This window comes from Orycteropus afer, unplaced genomic scaffold (assembly GCF_000298275.1).
Source record: "Orycteropus afer afer isolate SDZICR_OR568_19922 unplaced genomic scaffold, OryAfe1.0 scaffold00196, whole genome shotgun sequence".
Taxonomy (NCBI): domain Eukaryota; kingdom Metazoa; phylum Chordata; class Mammalia; order Tubulidentata; family Orycteropodidae; genus Orycteropus; species Orycteropus afer.
The window spans coordinates 1,524,767-1,542,716 of record NW_006921783.1 but is presented as its reverse complement, the minus strand read 5'-3'; the positions used below and the strand labels follow the sequence as shown (position 1 = coordinate 1,542,716).

Genomic DNA, 17,950 nt, shown 5'->3' with positions numbered 1-17,950 from the left:
AGTGGGAGGGGAGCTGTTGCATTGTGGTAAACTGTGGTCAATCACATAAGACCAAGAATATGTGAACTGCTGTATGGAAAGTGAATTTGCTCTGTAAATCTTCACCCAAATCACAATTTAAAAAAAAAGAAAAACACTATGGGTAAGTGAAAGAAGCCAGAGACACAAAAGGCCACCTATCATATGATTCTATTTTTATGAAATGTCCATAAAAGACAAATCTAGAGAGGTAAGAAGTAGACTAGTGGGTACCTAGAACTAGGGGCAAGAATAAGGAGGATCTGTAAATGGGCCCTAGGTTTCTTTCTAAAAAAACAAACTCCCTGCCGAAGAGTCGGATCCGACTCATAGCGACCCCTCCTTAGGTTGCTGAGGCGGTATCACTACAGAAGTAGATTGCCCAACCTTTCTTCCAAGGAGTGGCTGGTGTGTTTGAACCACCAGCCTTCTGGTTAGCAGTCAAAAGCCTTAGGTACTATGCTACCAGAGCTCCCAGGTTTCTTTTTAGGGTAACAGAAATGTTCTAAAATTAAAGTGTGTTGTTTGCATAACTCGGTAAATATACTAAAAGTCACTGAATAGGTAAAATAAAAATAACTTGGGAACAGAAATTCAGAGTTATTAACAATATAGAGCTCTACATGAACATTCTTCTCTGTATTCTGACTATGAATTGTTTCAATTTATTGCTGTAGTTGCATGCTATTGAGTCAGAATGACTCATAGTGACCCCATGTGACAGAGTAGAACTGCCCAATAGGGTTGTTGTGGTGGTGGGTTTTTTTTTTCCTTTGGCTATAATTATGGAAGTAGTGCCAAGTCTTTCCCTCACAGAGCCAGGTGTTGGGTGGGTTCAAACTGCCAACCTTTTGGTTAACAGACAAGGGCTTAACCCTTGAACCACCAACACTCCTTCTTTCAGTTTATACAAAAAGGATTTCACTTAATTGAAAATAAACTCTTAACAACTTAGATGGAAGTTTTTGAGCAATTTGTGTCAAACACTTTAGAGGAATAAAGACATTCAAGTGAACACATCTTTCTTCAAAGGTACCAGTACACAAACGTGAGTAATCAACACAGTGGCACTGAGGAAAAGGAAGATACAGAGAGGTAAACAAGAAGTACAGACAAAAAGAGAAACCATTTTACATATATGATACTACATTGTCCAAATATATAACAGAACTAAAAGGGGCAAAGTTATGATAACTTCTTGGCCACAGCCAACCACCCTGAGGAAGCGAGTAGTTGGACCTATGGGCTCAGGACCATGGTCGCAGGGGATATGAAGCTCACCTGGCATAACATACTACACAAAAACACTGTTCCACATTCTACTTTGGTGAGTAGCAACTGGAGTCTTAAAAGCTTGCAAGTGGCCATCTAAGATGCAACAATGGGTCATTCCTCATCCAGAGCAAAGAATGAAGAAAACCAACGACACCTGGAAACAATTAGTCCAAGGGACTAGTAAACCATGCAGTCTTCAGCATGAGACCAGAAAAACTAGATGGTGCCCAGCTACCACTGTCAGTCAGAAAGGGATCAGTGCTGGAGATCCTGGCTAGAGTGGGAGAACAATATGGAACAAAACTCAAAATTATTTAAAAAAAAAAAAAAAAGACTAGGTTTACTGGTCTGACACATCCTAGTGAGACCCCCAAGACTATGGCTCCTATTTACCCTTCAGGTCTGGAACTGAACTTGGAACTCAGTCCTGTGGCTTCCACCCAAACAACAGACAGGCATATGTGGTGATTTTTTTTTTTTTTTTCAAATTTTTATTGTGATTTGGGTGAAAGTTTACAGAGCAAATTCATTTTCCATACAGCAGTTCATACACACTTTGTCTCATGGCATTGACCGCAATTTCCCACATTGTAACAGCTCTCTTCCCACTTCCTCCCCATAGTTACCTCTTCCCTGTGTGTTTACCTCCCATGTACTCCTGTCCCCCCCAGTGGTCTCTCTTGTGCATACAGTGCCTTTCTGTTCTCCCATGATTGATCACTCGAAGTAGGGTATCTACCTGATGTAAATGTTCAGCCCATGTGCTGGTGTTTCATTTGGCTGGAAGCCACAGGAGGGATTTCAATTTCAGACCTGAAGGGAAGCCAGAGGTCATCGTCTCAGGGGCTTCACCAGGCTCTATCAGACCAGCAAACTTGGTCTTTTTTTTAATATAATTTTGAGTTTTGTTCCACATTTTTCTTCCACTCTATCTCCCACACAGATCCCCCTCCAAGTGGTTGACAGTGGTAGCCAGGCATCACCTAGTTCTTCTGATTTCATGGTCATACAGGTTTGAGGATCGCACGGTCTACCAGTCCCTTGGACTAACTGTTTCTATGCATCTTTGCTGTGGACAAGGAGAGACCCATTGTTGCATCTATATGGCTGCTTGCAAGCTTTTACGATCCATACAGGGTGAACATTTACATCAGGAAGATACACATCTTAGAACAATTAGTCATGAGAGAACAGAAAGGTATTGTTTGTACAGGGAAATATCTCAGGGGGTAGGAATGCATATGAAAGGACACAGGGAAGAGGTAACTAACTACTGGGAGGAAGTGGGAAGAGAGCTGTTACATTGTAGGGAATTGCAGTCAATGTTATAAGACAAAATGTATGAACTGCTGTATGGAAAATGAATTTGCTCTGTAAACTTCCACACAAATTACAATACAAATTTAAAAAAAAAAATAGTTACCAGTACACAGCTGAGACATATAATGAAAACTGATAGTATTCTTACAGAACAGATGCTCAAATGCAAAAAAAAAAAAAAAAAGTAAACTCCCTACTGGACAATTCAGTCATAAATTGCTCATGGTGTCCAAATGATGTCTAACACCAAGTATATGTATGTTTCATAATTAGACTGAGGCATACAGATGGCCATATAGGGGAAACAATTCTTACAGTTTCAACTTGATACAGTTTCCTGTGTGTGTATGGGTATATATAGGGTAGAGGTGGGATTATAGTTAAAGATTTTTTGTCTCTGTTGTTTCATATAATCTCCTACAATGGCTTTACTTTAAATATAAAAGACTAACTTCTTTCAGAAATGATAAAGCTGGTTATTACATAAATGTTTCTTCTTTTAGTTTTACTTAATCCTAAATTAAAGACCACAGAGTAGTTAACACTGAACCATGGCTTTGGAGTCACCTCACAATATATACCCTGTGGCTATGTTTCATTTCCGGAGCTGGCCTGGCCTGTATTACCACCTGCATCTGTGTTTTTAACTTCCTATAGTTATCTCGTGGAGCAAAACCATTTGCCACACAATTCTTTTCTGCTGTTCAGTAATGTTACCTTTAGAATAATCTCACACCAGAAGCATCAAGCTAACATAATAACATACACTGATCACTCTCTCACATGAAAGCAAACTTTTTTCTGCCACCTTAAGTATCACTATCTATCTAATGTTTTCTGTTTTTGGTGTGCCACTACAACTGACAAAGTCAAATCCTGCTCACTTTAGGTAGTATACAAGATATACTGCTTCAAACTAGCCCACCAGAGAGACTATTTGCAATTTTAAATTAAAAAATATACATAAATTCAAGTTAATATGCCTGAAGTCCCAATGAAAGAGATCAATGTCAGAAAAAAATTAAATTACTTATCCTATAATGGATGAAATTTTCCTTAATCAAGATATTCATTAAATCAATTTATCTACTTACCTGGCTGTTCACAGATGTTTCCCTAATTCAGAAGAATTGGGAGAAAGGAGTAAAACTTTTCCAAAATCTTAGACAAGTTGACAATAGCGCCTGTTCAGGTTAGATAAGAAATTTAGGGGGCAGTGATATTATGTGAATGATGACATATGAACAATTTGAAAAAGGAGGGTGAGAATGGTTGTACAACTTGAAGAATATAATCAATGTCACAGAATTGTACATGTAGAAATTGTTGAATTGGTATAGGTCCTGCTGTGTATATTCTCAATGACAAAAAAAATTTAATTAAAAAAAATTGCTGCTTTATGGTAAGTATATGTTATAAGGGAAGATAAGTACTGATGTTTTTCTATAATTTTTCATAATCATTAATATTTTAATATATACTATGTATACGTATAGCTCTGGTAGCATAGTGGCTAAGACACTTGCCTGCTAACCAGACGGCTGGCGGTTCAAACCCACCAGCCACTCCTCGGAAGGAAGGTGGGACAATCCTACTTCCGTAGTGATACTGCCTCGGAAACCCAAGGAGGGGTCGCTATGAGTCGGGGCCGACTCGAAGGCATATAACAACAACAACAACAACATGTATATAGCACTTTGTTTGCAAAAGTACTAAAAATGTTAAACATTTTGCACAAAAACATGATGTTCCAGTATGAACTTTGTACAGTAAGCCTGTCACTATTTCAAATTTTGAATTAGCAGAGTTAAACTTAAGGATTTTTTTTTTTTTAATTGGGTAAAGTTTTCTGGGAGCTGGTAGCATACTGGCTAAGACACTTGCCTACTAACCAGACGGTTGGCGGTTCAAACCCACCAGCCACTCCTCGGAAGGAAGGTTGGGCAATCCTACTTCCGTAGTGATACTGCCTCGGAAACCCAAGGAGGGGTCGCTATGAGTCGGGTTTGACTCGACGGCACATAACAACAACAACAACAGTTTTCTACTCCTCTTAACTTTGTGCCTCCATAGAAAGCAGAGAAGCTTCTGATATTTTCACAATCTGATGAAATTCCCTACAGGAAAACTTTCCCTTAGTTTCAACTCGTTGCCCCCAAATAATGATGCCATCACCACTGACACTAAAAAAAACAAACAGGAAAAAAAAAAAAAACCAACCAACCAAAAATCCTTTTACTCGTTAGTTATTTTTATTGTGATTTGGGTAAAAATTTACAGAGCAAATTCATTTTCCATATAGCAGTTTATACACATTTTGTCTCATGACATTGACTGCAATTCCCCACAATGTAACAGCTCTCTTCCCACTTCCTCCCCATAGTTACTACCTCTTCCCTATGTCCTTCCCTTCCAAGCATTCCCACCCCCACCCCCACCCCAGCTGTCTCCCTGTGCATACACTGCCCTCTGTTCTCCCATGATTGACTGCTCCAAGTAGTATATCTACCTGATACAAATGTTCAGCCTATATGCCTGTCTATTATTTGGCTGGAAGCCACAGGAGTATATTCAATTCCATACCTTAAGGGTAGCTAGGGGCCATAGTCTCAGGGGTCTCACCAGGCTCTGTCAGACCAGGAAACCTGGTCGTTTTTAATGATTTTAAGTTTTGTTCCACATTGTTCTCCCACTCTATTCAGGATCTCCTATACTGATCCCCCCTCTGAGTGTCTGACAGTGGTAGCTGGCCCCATCCAATTCTTCTGGTCTCATGGTCATATAGGCTGAGGATCACATCATCTACCAGGCCCTTGGACTAATTATTGCCATGCGTCTTTGGTTTTCTTCATTATTCTTTGCTCTGGATGAAGAGAGACCCTTTTTTGCATCTAGATGGCCACTTGCAACCTTTTAAGATCCCAGGGGCTGCTCAACAACAAAGGATGCAGAACAATGTTTTTGTGGAGCATGTTATGCCAACTGAGTTTGATGTCCCCTGTGACCATGGTCCTGAACACACAGGTCCAACTATTTGCTCCCTCTGGGTAGCTGGCTATGGCCAAGAAGTCACCACAACCTTGTCCCTTGTCAGCTATGTACCTGGACATTCTTACAGCACATACAAATATGCTTGTAGAAACATTGTCTGCCAACCCTATACATGGTCACAGGCACACTACCACCTGCCTAGACATTCCTGACTGTTGAGCCTATCCACCCATTGATCAATGTTTGCCATCGCTGACAACATAGTACTGTATATGCAAAAGGGTTCATCTTTGTTGTCTGTACCTTCCAGGCTATGTCTTCCTCTTCCTCAATGCCGCCTACTCATTAGTTTTAATATACTCCTTTTATGCATTTAGTCAGGATCCTTTATTAGTAAAACAGCAGGATTCAATTTTATCCTTAAGTGTATCAGTTCAGTTTTCTCATCTTTTACTCTCTGAAGAATTAACTACATTAAGTAAATACATTATATGTACCAATAAGGATTCATTCGCTCAGTGTAACATAGCTAGAAAGGTATAAATCTCCAAATAGGAATATAATGCTTTCTGGTGGAAAAAAAAAACCAAAAAATTCTACATACATATTTGTACATGCTGTAAGAATGTCCACATAACTAAAACTAACAGGGGCCAAAGTTGTGATACTTCCTAGGCACAGTCAACCACCATGATGGAGCAAGTTGTCACACCTGTGGGCTCAGGACCATGGTCACAGGAGATATCGTGCTCAATTGGCGTAACATACTACACCAAACTCAGGAGGAAGATGGGCAATCTACTTCCGCAGTGATACTGTCTCGGAAACCCAAGGAGGGGTTGCTATGAGTTGGGCTGACTCAATGGCAAATAACAACAACCACACCAAAACACGGGAGCTCTGGTAGCATAGTGCCAAGGCACTTGACTGCTAACCAGGAGGCTGGCGGTTCAAACCCACCAGCCACTCCTCGGAAGGAAGGTTGGGCAATCCTACTTCCGTCCGTAGTGATAACTGCCTCGGAAACCCAAGGAGGGGTCGCTAGGAGTCGGGGGCCGACTCTATGGCAAATAACAACAACAACAACAACACCAAAACACTGTTCTACATCCTACTTTGATGAGTAGTGACTGGGGTCTTCAAAGCTTGCAAGCAGCCATTTAGATGCAACAATAGGTCACACCTCGTCCAAAGCAAAGAATGAAGAAAACCAAAGATGCATAGCAACAATCAGGCCAAGGGACTAGTGGACCGTATGAACCTGAGCCTTATGACCATGAGACTAGAAGAATTAGATGGTGCCCAGCTACCACTGTGAATCACTTAGAAAAGGATCAGTGCAGGAGATCCTGGATAGAGTAAGAGAACAATGTGGAACAAAACTCAAAATCACTTAGAAAAAAAAAGGGCACCCAGTTTGCTGTTCTGATAGAGCCTGGTGGAACCACTGAGACTATGGCCCCTAGCTGCCCTTAAGGTCTGGAATTGAACCCACACCTGTGGCTTCCAGCCAAGCAAAAGACAGGCATAGGAGTTGAACATTTGCCTGAGGTAGATACACTCCTGGGAGAGAACAATCATGGGAGAAAGAAGGGCTGTTTATGTACAGGGAGACAGCTCAGAGGGCAGGGGAGCATGGAGGGATGGACAAAGGGAAGGGAAGAAGTGACTGTCGGGAGGAAGTGGGAGGGGAGCTGTTGTATTGTGGTGAATTGTGGTCAATATTATGAGACAAAGTGTATGTGAACTGCTGTATGGAAAGTGAATTTGCACTGTAAATTTTCACCCAAATCATAATTAAAAAAAAAAAAAGAATCCTATTAAAGTTTATAGAAATGCATAAAAAAACAAAAAATTCACAAATGACAAGAAAATAGATTTTATAAGAAACTAAACTTTTATTATTTTCAATTTTTTAATTTTTAGAGTAATCTAGATGTCACCAATTCTCCTTAGGTTGCCACCCCAATTCCATCCCAACCTCATGCACCTTGAGGCACTTCTTAGAATAGCCAACCAGAAGAAACAATTTCAACTCCCAAAGCATTGCTAAGTAAAATATATTTTACTGAAGGGTTCTTCCTCAAAACCCTAAGGTGGTGTAAATGGTTCACAACCTTGGCTGCTGTCAGATGCCTTGAAAGAAAGGCCTGGCAACCTACTTCCAAAAAATTAGCCACTGAAAACTCTATGCTGCATAGTTCTACTCTGATACTCATGGAGTCAGCACAAGTCAGAATTTACTCAATGTCTGAGTCAAGTTTGGTTGGCACTTTCCCCAAATTCCTCTTCCCAGGGTAACTATGATATTTCTTTCTCTTTCTTATTCCTAACAATTTCTGGGACCACCTCTTCCACATCCTGTCAAAATCCTACTTTGCTTGTAGCCAGCAAAATAAAAGCCCAGGAGAAGGCAAAAATTGGTACCTTCTGTTCTGAAGCACATCTCAAAGAGATCCCAGTTTATAACAAGACTCTAAACACAGTGCTGTACTTTCAATAGAAGATAAACTCATTGTCTGGAAATTCTATCATTTTAACTGATGATGATATAAAGCACCCTCCCTATCTACTTTTCTCCCTGCCCTGGTCCAAGATCATTACCATATGGAGCCACTATAACTGGTAACAGTATGGTGCATGTAATGAAACTTGGGGCAGGAAAAAAAAAAAAAGATGCAGGGTTACCAGGATTAAGACCCAAACCTAAACCCAAACCCACCGCCATTGAGTCGATGCTAACTCATAGCAACCCTACAGGATAGAGTAGAAGTGCTTCCATAGGGTTTCCAAGGCTATAAGTCTTTATGAAAAGTAGACTGTCTCATCTTTTTCCCACAAAGTGGCTGGTAGGTTCACACCGAAGACCTGTTGATCAGCAGCTGAATCCCTCAGCCACTGTACCAAAAGCTCGTGAGTATTAAGAAAGTAATCTCATATTTGTTTAAAATTGTTATTTAGTGTACCAGTGTTCACTTAATAAACGGAATTCCACACTCAGACATGTTTTAAAAGCACACACCTTATTACCCACATTCTATACTGTATGTTTTTTTATTTGGACTCATTTGATTTTGAAAAGTATATTATTATTTTAGTTCATTTAGTTTCTTAATCTAAGTTCTTTATATACAGCATGGAAATCTTTTAACAAATATGCTGCAATTCATTGGCACAAGAGGAAAACTGTAGGTGGGGAAAGGGAAGGGAAGCCCCTTATGTAGTTCAAACGTGCAAACATATGACGTCAGTCATTAAACCATGTACTCATTAGACAGTAGAATTTAGAACTTAAATTACCACCAGGTTATTGCAGATTATCATCAGCAATGATTTTGTATGACAACATCATTTTTTAACTTCAGGTGCAATTTATGATTTTTCAGTAAATTCATCTTGAAAAATGCGTGATATTTCATAAGCAATAACAAACTATTAAGACAGCAAAGGTAAAACCGAGCTATGCATTAGGAAACACAATTCTAAATTTAGCATCCTAAATTACAGCAAAAAAAAAACCTCACACCACCATTCACAAGTCTCAATTCAAGCAACTTATTTTTGGCAAGCCAAATCACAGCTGTCAACAGTGGATTTTTTCCACTAAAATTACATAAATTATTTTGAAAAATAGACATTTTCATCTAGGAGAAAACTAAATTACAAATGCCGTGTGTCGTTACAAATGATTTTACAAAAAGTCACACGGAAGGGGGTTTAAAAATAAAAAAAAAAAAAAAGCAAACAAACAAACCCTGGAAGATGCAGCAGAGCCCCCTTGCTCCCGAAATAAAACTCCTGGTGGCTGTAACAGCAGCGGCAGCGCTACTCCCGACAGAAGTTTTCAGCTGTCACTTCTAACAGCTGAGCGCTTCCTAGGAGAGAAGCGACAGGCCGAGAAGAGAGGTGGTTGTGGGAGGTCTGAGGATTTAATATCTGAAATTTTACACTCGAAGAGAAACCTTTCCACACTTCACCTGCACTTACGCGACACCTAACAAGCGCAGCCTCCCTCCCCACAACATACGCTCACACCACCCACGCCCCGCCACACTCAAGTCCAACAGCTCGAGGAATTGAACACGCGTCCTTCCTAGTTCCCTCTACAAACAGAATGCTTGGGGCTGTGCTTATCTGGGGTTGGGGGCGCAACGCACCTGCGAGCCCCTCAGCGGCCTCACGCCTAGAGCCAGGTCAGCCCCGCCCGGCTTCCCCGTCTTAGGTTGCGCGGGGCGCCCTAGTCTCTCCTGGCGATTACTCGCGCCCCCCTGGGTCTCCGCGCTCTCGGACACGCCCGGCTTCCTGGGCCCTAGCCGCCGCCCCAGCCCTGTCACCTCGGGCCCCCCGAGACCCGGGCCTCACCCCCTCCTCCAGCTCATCCTCAGAGCCCGCGTCCTCTGGCTGGTCCAGGTCTATGTCAAACACTCCTGCCATGTCCTCAGCTTCCCTGTCTCGGACGTCAGGCGCTGGGTAAAAGCCGTCCCGCCTCCGTCGTCGCCTCATGGGCCCGGACCCGCCGCAACCACCGCCGCCGCTACCGCCATCACCGGCTGCTTAGGCTTAGTGCGACTGCGCCTAGGCCTTAGACTGGCTCCGCAAGTTCAGGACTAGAGCATGCGTACAGGGTCCGGTGAAGCCGAACTGCGGCCAGTGGACATGCGTAGAACTATCACCAGGCTCAAGGTACTGGCTGAAACATGCGCAGAACACCAGACGAAGCCTCGGGTGGAAGCCGGATCATGCGCATTGTCAGCTTAAGCTTTTGATGGACAGTGAGCATGCGTACCATACCCGAAGTTGATAAATTGAAATTGAACATGCGTAATTAACCTTTCTGAATAGGAAGAAACACACAGACGCGCGCACGCATACACACACCACACTACCCATCCGCAAAATGCTTTTTCTGTGGAGCATGCGCCTTCGTTCTCGGCAGTTTTGTGTCGTTTAAGGAGAGCATGCGTATAACGAGAGGTTGGCCCTCTGAAGTTTGAACAAGACAGAAAAGACTGGTACCGAGGCTGTCAGTGAGTGGATTTATTTTAATAAGGGGTTCCTGGGAAAGGGAGAATTTTGGTTTTGCTCTTTACTAATCTGGTGGCCTTGGGAAGTCACAAAATCTTCCGGACCCTCGGTTTCCTTATTTAAAAGTGGATAATACTTACTTTCTAGGATTGCTTGAAAATTTAAAGTACAGAGCCTGGCTCACAAACCGCTGCTTATTTCCATTGCTGCATACACCTGGTGTGAGATCTATATAAAAAGTGATCTGTTATGGTTATTAAGCATAATGAAGACCTGATCTGCTATTTTATCTGGTCTTCTGCATTCTCCGAGCTCCACCTTTCTTCCTATCTTACTGGAGCTCAACACGGAGTGCTATTGTAGTTACCAGGCCAGAAAGGAGGTTGGTGAAAGGTGAGAAAATCATTATTTAGAGGAGAGAATATTAAATGCGTTGTTGCTCAGGTAAGTTCTGTGTTCTGTGTGTCTATGCGGTGTGAAGTGTGTATTAATAATTCCTTCAGTCAGCATTTATTTTGTTGTAAATGGATACTGAGGAAAATAGTGAATATGAATCTGATTGTGGAAGTGTGTATGAATGTATTTGGGAGCAGTAAGTTACAAATCACAAAACCATAAAGAAAATGAGAACTTCCTTGAATGACTGGCACCTTAGATCTGCAACATTGTACATACATGGCATTTTTAAATTTTTTTTTATTGAGGTATAATTAATATATATAGCATATTATTTGTTCTTTTACTTATACAGTGCTTCTCAAGGCCTATATTTTCCTATTGCAGGTTTCTCACTTTTTTGATAGCTCAGCATGTCAATAGTAACAGTGCAACTTGGTCAGTGTGGCAATCAGATTGGTTTTGAAGTGTTTGATACTTTATTTAGTGACTCGCACTGTTCCCAGGGACTCTGCTCTAAGAAAGAGAATGAAGCATATCAAACATCTTGCAAAGAAAGATTCTTCAATGAGCAAGAAAATGGAGGTATGTGTGTGGTCCTTGGTTCTCTTCTTTACTCTGAGGTAACCTCTTCCAAGACTCCCATTCCAGAACTTCATCCTGTAACTTTTCCTATTCTGGCTATCATTCTACTTCATCCAAATTTTTTAAATTCTAGTCTCTTCCAATTTCTCTTCATTGGCCATGCCTGAACTGGTTCAAAGCCCTGCCTCAAGACTCAACACCTCTACCTCCAAGGGTATTCCTTATCTTTCTCTTATTGCCATTCTACCATCAAACATCAAGATCTGCATTTTCTTTTTTTTTTTGTTTTGGCCTCCTATATATCTCTTGAAACTTTTTTTTGTAATTATTTATTTATTTTTATCTTCACTGTCATTGACTTAGTTCAGGCTCTTGTCCTCTCTCACCTGGATTATTTCAAGATTCTCTTTCTGGGTTTTCCTATCTGGAGTCTTCTGTCTGTTAATGTCTGTCCTTTACACTACTGTGTGCAATATGAAAAAAAAGACAGATATGACTATTTTTGCCCCTGCTTGAAAATATTTAGTGGATTCTCCTAAAAGATAAAGTTCCAAGCTTTATAGCATTTTGTACAAGAACGTTGAAGATCTGAGTGCTTCTACCTCCTTTCCAGCCCCTTTCATCACTTCTTCTACCCTCTCCATCTTTACACTTCAACAGTCCTGCCCATGGTATTTTATGCCTCTGAATATGCTGTTCTTTATGTGTTTTATCTCCCCCGATAGACCACAAGTCCTTCTAGGGCCAGTTGAATGTTGTCTTCATTTCTGTGTTCCAATCATAGTGTGTGGTACATTATAAACACTTGACAGGTATTTGTAGACCTGACCAAGGGATCATTTTACCCCACATTGATTTATCCTGCTTAGCAGAATTCTGGGCATTATGAACTATCTGCATATACCTGCTGCTGCCCACCTAGATTTCAAAGCAGGGTGACAGCTATATATTTTTTTCTGGACCCAGAAGTTTATGCTCTGAGTTAACCCAAATAAGAAATGTGAAATATTTTTTCTTTTGATTTTTTTCCCACTCAAGTTCTAGTTGCACGGGCTGTTCTTGTTGACATGGAACCAAAAGTCATCAATCAAACACTATCAAAGTCTGCCCACTCTGGACGATGGAAATATGATCAGTGTGCATGCTTCTGTCAAAAACAAGGTTCTGGAAACAACTGGGCATATGGGTAAGAAGAATTCTGTATAATTTGCAGTTTGGTTACAGCTACATATTTATTGATAATATTTATTGATAATAAATAATGTAGTTAAATTGTATAGTTGATATACTTGAAATTGCTACTTTAAAATTTAACCTTTGAATTCACCCAGAAAAACTCTCATTCTGTCTTTCTGCCTGTGCTTCAGGTACGGGTAATGATGAAACCAAAGACCTCTTGCAACAGGTTTTCCACCTTCTTCACTGTCATTCTGCTAATTAACTTACTGTCAATACATTATCTTCATCTGGCAAGTACTCTGGTTTATTGGGCAAGATCATTACAAGGCAGTAGATAGCTCTGGAGCTTTGCTGCACATTAGTGTTTCCTGGGGATCTTTGGAAAACCCCACTGCCTAAGGCTCACTCTAAGAGACTTTGATTTAACTGATTTGAGGTGAAGCCCAGTGCAGTGCAGTAAATTACTTAGTGGGGCTTTTCTACCCATAAGTCTTAATAAACTCCAAGGTGGGATTTGCTATGAGCAACTGAGGAGCTCCTGATTGCTAAAGTTGTCCACCTGGAGTATTTCTGTTGGGAGTGGCACAAAACAATGTTCTGGGAATTCCCACTCTCTCTCAGGTGCTTAGAATTCTGATGCTATGATTGGCTAGTTTGACCACTCTGCCAGGCTCAAAAGGAGGCCTCCTAGAGGCAGAACTCTCTCTGACTGCTGGTTGAGGAAGACGTGCTGCTGAAAGAGACACACGCTCCTGAGACACTCATTGCTGAGTGAGACACCGAGGGGCACGCACTGCTGGGAGAGAGACTGTGAGAGACTGTTGGCTGAGGGATGGTGGGCTGGAAGAGAGACTGAGTGTTTTTCCTGAACTTGAATTGTAGCCTGGTGCTTCCCTAATAAATCCCGTAACCTGTGAGTTCTGTGTGGCCACTGCAGTGAATTATCGAGCGCAGGAGAGAGGTGGTGGGTGCTTTGGGAGGAAGGACTGGAGGGAGGCAACATGTCTGGCCTCGCAGGAATAGGCCTAGGGTTATTGATAGTGACTCTGTCTTCCTTTTGTGGGGTTAGAGGAGGTCAGAACATGTGGCCTCCCTGCACTTTTTGCACCCAGGTGTTTGGACTTTTCAGAAGTCCCCAGGTAATTTTAATGTGCAGCAAAGTTGGAACCACTGCTTTAGGACTCTTGTTATGAATATCAAATATCATGTTGTACCACAGACTTGCAGAACTACCTGGTAATTGAAGGATCCAGGTAAATGAGCATCCCATGAAAGAGAATTTTCTTGTTGTTGTTGTAGTTATTTTGCCATCGAGTTGGCCCCGACTCATAGCGACCCCTCCTTGGGTTTCTGAGGCGGTATCACTATGGAAGTGAATTGTCCAACCTTCCTTCTGAGGAGTGGCTAGTGGGTTTGGAACCGCCAGCCTTCTGGTTAGCAGTCAAGTGCCTTAGGCACTACACTACCTATACCTAATAAATGCACTCTCTTTCTGTTAAACATATTTGTGTATTTCAAATTTTGTCAATTAGTATACCTATAATGAGAATTAGTTCACTTGCACAGCTTTGAAAAGCTCTATCTTATATCTTTCTCTGCATTGCATCTCTCTGGTCAATTTTAAAGGTGTTTGTATTTATCTCTTTTCATTGCATAGTTACTCTGTTCATGGACCCAGACATGAAGAATCTATAATGAATCTAATTCAGAAGGAAGTGGAGAAATGTGACTCTTTGAGTGGTTTTTTCATCATAATGAGTATGGCTGGGGGCACAGGATCAGGGCTAGGAGCCTTTATTACCCAGAATTTACAAGATCAGTACTCCAACTGTTTGAAAATGAATCAGGTTATATGGCCTTATGGAACTGGTGAGGTATGCACATATTAATTGCAAAATTATATTTTACATTCTGTCCAATTGAAATAAATGTGGGTAGGAAATTGATTCTCACCCTTTCTTTGGAATGTTAAGTTACCACTTCAGGAGTGATTATACAGACATGTACTTTCATGAGTACAATTCATTTAATTTTGCTTAAACTTTTCCAAATAAATAAGATATCCTTGTTTTTAAAATTTCCAAAGAAGACAATTGTGCATCTCCTCTCAAGAACCCACTCCTGGATTAGTTTCTCTGGCTACAGTATAAAAAGTAGGGACCTGTACCTCATGCCATGGTGCCATGTTCATGGTGCCATTGCCAACCTTCAGACTTTATTTTCTTTCCATGGGGAAGAAGTTTGAATATAGGCCAATTTCATGTAGAAGAATCAATAAAATGGAGGTGAGACAACTTACTATAGGAAATGAAGTAGGAAGGAAAACCCCCAGTTGCCATCAAGTGGATTCTGACTCACAGAGACACAATAGGACAGAGTAGAACTGCTCCATAGGGTTTCTTAGGCTACAAATCTTTATAGAAGGAGACTGTCACATCTTTCTTCCATGGAGCAGCTGGTGGGTTTGAACTGCTGACCCTCTGGTTAACAGCTGAATAGTTAACCATTAAGCTACCAGAGCTCCTTGTAGGAAGGGTGATAAATATAGTCAACATTCACTAAACCCTTACTTTGTATGAGGCACTGTTCTAACTGTTTTACTTGCATTATATCATTCATCTTTCCAACTCTTAGGAACCAGTATAATAATTATCCCCATCTTACCTGTAACATGGGGTCATTATGGCTCAGAATCAATTGGATGGCAATAGGTGGTTTTTGGTTTGGTTTGGTTTGGTTTTTTTAACAAATGAGGAAACTTAGTCACTTAGAAGTTAAATATATTGTCCAAGGTCATATAAACAGGTAGAAGGTGACAGAGCCAGTGTCTTGATGGATGAATTTTATCCTGAGTGCGTTCTTGAACCTGAATTTGACCTTGTTACTTCCTTAATAGGGAGCTATGGTGGCATAGTGCCAAAGGCACTTGACTGCTAACCAGAAGGCTGGCAGTTCAAACCCACCAGCCACTCCTTGGAAGGAAGGTTGGGCAATCTACTTACATAGTGATACTGCTTTGGAAACCCAAGGAGGGGTCGCTATGAGTCTGATCTGACTCGACAGCAGTGAGTTCAGTTTGTTTTTTTAACTTCCCTAATAAACCTCATAAAAGTGAGGAAAAAAAAGTGATAGAGCCAGAATGTGAGCAGGATGACTTTAGACTCTGTGCTCTTAACCACTATTCACTCCTGCCTTTGTTGTTTCTAATCTTTTTCACTTCAGGTTATTGTTCAGAACTACAACTCCATTTTGACCCTTTCTCACCTGTACCGATGTTCACATGCCCTCCTTTTTCATGAGAATGATGCTATCCATAAAATATGTTCAAAACTGATGAATATCAGACAAATCTCCTTTAAGGATATAAATCAAGTCCTTGCACATCAGCTGGGAAGTATGTTCCAGCCTACTTATTCTGTGGAAGGCTCATTTCACTATAGAAGAAATCCATTAGGTATGTGTCCCCTTGTCCTTTTATATATTATTTGTGAGAACATTTTATGTTTTAAAAGCCTGTGAGTTTATTCTTCTGTTTAGATTCTTTGTCATTTTTTTACATTAGATTATTTATCTTTTTATTTTTGCATTGTAAGAGTTCTTTATATATTCTGAGTTTTTACCAGTTGCCGTTGTTCTGACTCATAGTGATCCCATTCACTTCAGAGTAGAACTGTGTTCCATAGAGTTTTCAGTGGCTACTTTTTGGGAAATAGATTATCAAGCCTTTCTTCCAGGTACTTCTGGGTGGACTCAAACCTCCAACCTTCAGTTAGCAGCTGAGTTTGTTAACCATTTGCACCCTCCGGGGACTACATATTCTGGATACAACTCCCTTATCAGGTTTATGATTTGCAAAAAAAAAAAATGCTCTTAATTATACATCACAGGGTAACCTCAAGGAAAAATGATAAACCTTCACATCACAGTCATAAAGAGGACAAGCACAAATATTCAGCAAATACTAAAACAACAGCAACAAAGGAAATGATAACAATTTGTAAACATAATGAGCTCAGCACAGAAAATAATATGGAACAAAGAAACCAGGGAAACAACACATAACAAAATGACAGCAACCAATTCATACTTGTCAATAATTATACTGAATGTTAATGGATTAAATGCACCACTCAAGAGATGGACAGTTGCAAATTGGATAAGAAAACAAAATCCAGCGATATGCTATCTACAGGAGACACACCTTAGAGACAAAGTCAAAAATAGACTAAAAATCAAAGGTTGGAAAAAGATACATCAAGCAAATGGCAACCATAAAACAGCAGGAGTGGCAACATTAATTTCTGATCAAATTGACTTTAAGACAAAAACCACCATACAAGACAAGGAAGGACATATATAATGATTAAAGGATCAATTGAACAAGAAGATATAACCATAATTAATATCTATGGACCCAATGATTGTTGTTGTTATGTGCCATCAAGACGGCCCCGAATCATAGCAACCCCTCCTTGGGTTTCCAAGGCAGTATCACTATGGAAGTAGATTGCCCAACCTTCCTTCTGAGGAGTGGCTGGTGGGTATGAACTGCCAGCCTTCTGGTTAGCAGTCAAGTGCCTTAGGCACTATGCTACCAGAGCTCCTTGGACCCAATGAAAGAGCCCCAAAATACATAAATCAGACTTTAATGGAATTGAAAAGGCAAATAGATGACACCACAGTCATAGTAGGAGACTTTAATACACCACCTTCAATGAAAGATAGAACAACTGGAAAGAAACTCAACAAAGATACAGAAGAGCTGAACAATACAATCCACCAATTTGACCGTATAGAGATCTACAGAGCACTTCATCCAACAACAGCACAATATACGTTCTTTTCCAGTGCATATGGAACATTTTCCAGGATAGACCATATGTTAGGCCATAAAGCAAGCCTTCATAAATTTAAAAACATTGAAATACTGCAAAGCATTTTCTCAGATCACAATGCTATCAAATTAGAAATCAACAATAAGAAGATCAATGGGAAGGCGGGGCAAGATGGCGGAGTAGGCAGAAGGATTGCACAGACCCTCTTCAACAAAGAAAAGGGAAACCATTTAACATAGACACAGAAGATAATCTTGGACCCCTGAGCCTTGAAGGAAAGGATGCAGATTTGGACTAAACCCCAACTAGCAGAAGAATTTGCGTGA

General features: G+C 40.7%; 2 protein-coding genes across 2 annotated transcripts in view; one reads left to right on the top strand and one right to left on the bottom strand.

Annotated features, from left to right (window-relative positions):
• The window catches only part of RPS6KB1 (ribosomal protein S6 kinase B1), a 41,533-nt gene extending 31,426 nt beyond the window's left edge, over positions 1-10,107 (bottom strand). Inside the window, exon 1 of the mRNA XM_007947868.2 lies at positions 9,967-10,107. Coding sequence (XP_007946059.1) covers positions 9,967-10,107 — 141 coding nt within the window. The remainder of the gene's footprint in view (positions 1-9,966) is intronic.
• A 1,331-nt stretch (positions 10,108-11,438) lies between these two features.
• Positions 11,439-17,950, top strand: part of TUBD1 (tubulin delta 1) — a 38,726-nt gene continuing 32,214 nt past the window's right edge. The window contains exons 1-4 of the mRNA XM_007947864.2: positions 11,439-11,610; positions 12,649-12,796; positions 14,447-14,663; positions 16,012-16,243. Of these exons, the coding sequence (XP_007946055.1) occupies positions 11,439-11,610; positions 12,649-12,796; positions 14,447-14,663; positions 16,012-16,243 (769 nt within the window). The remainder of the gene's footprint in view (positions 11,611-12,648; positions 12,797-14,446; positions 14,664-16,011; positions 16,244-17,950) is intronic.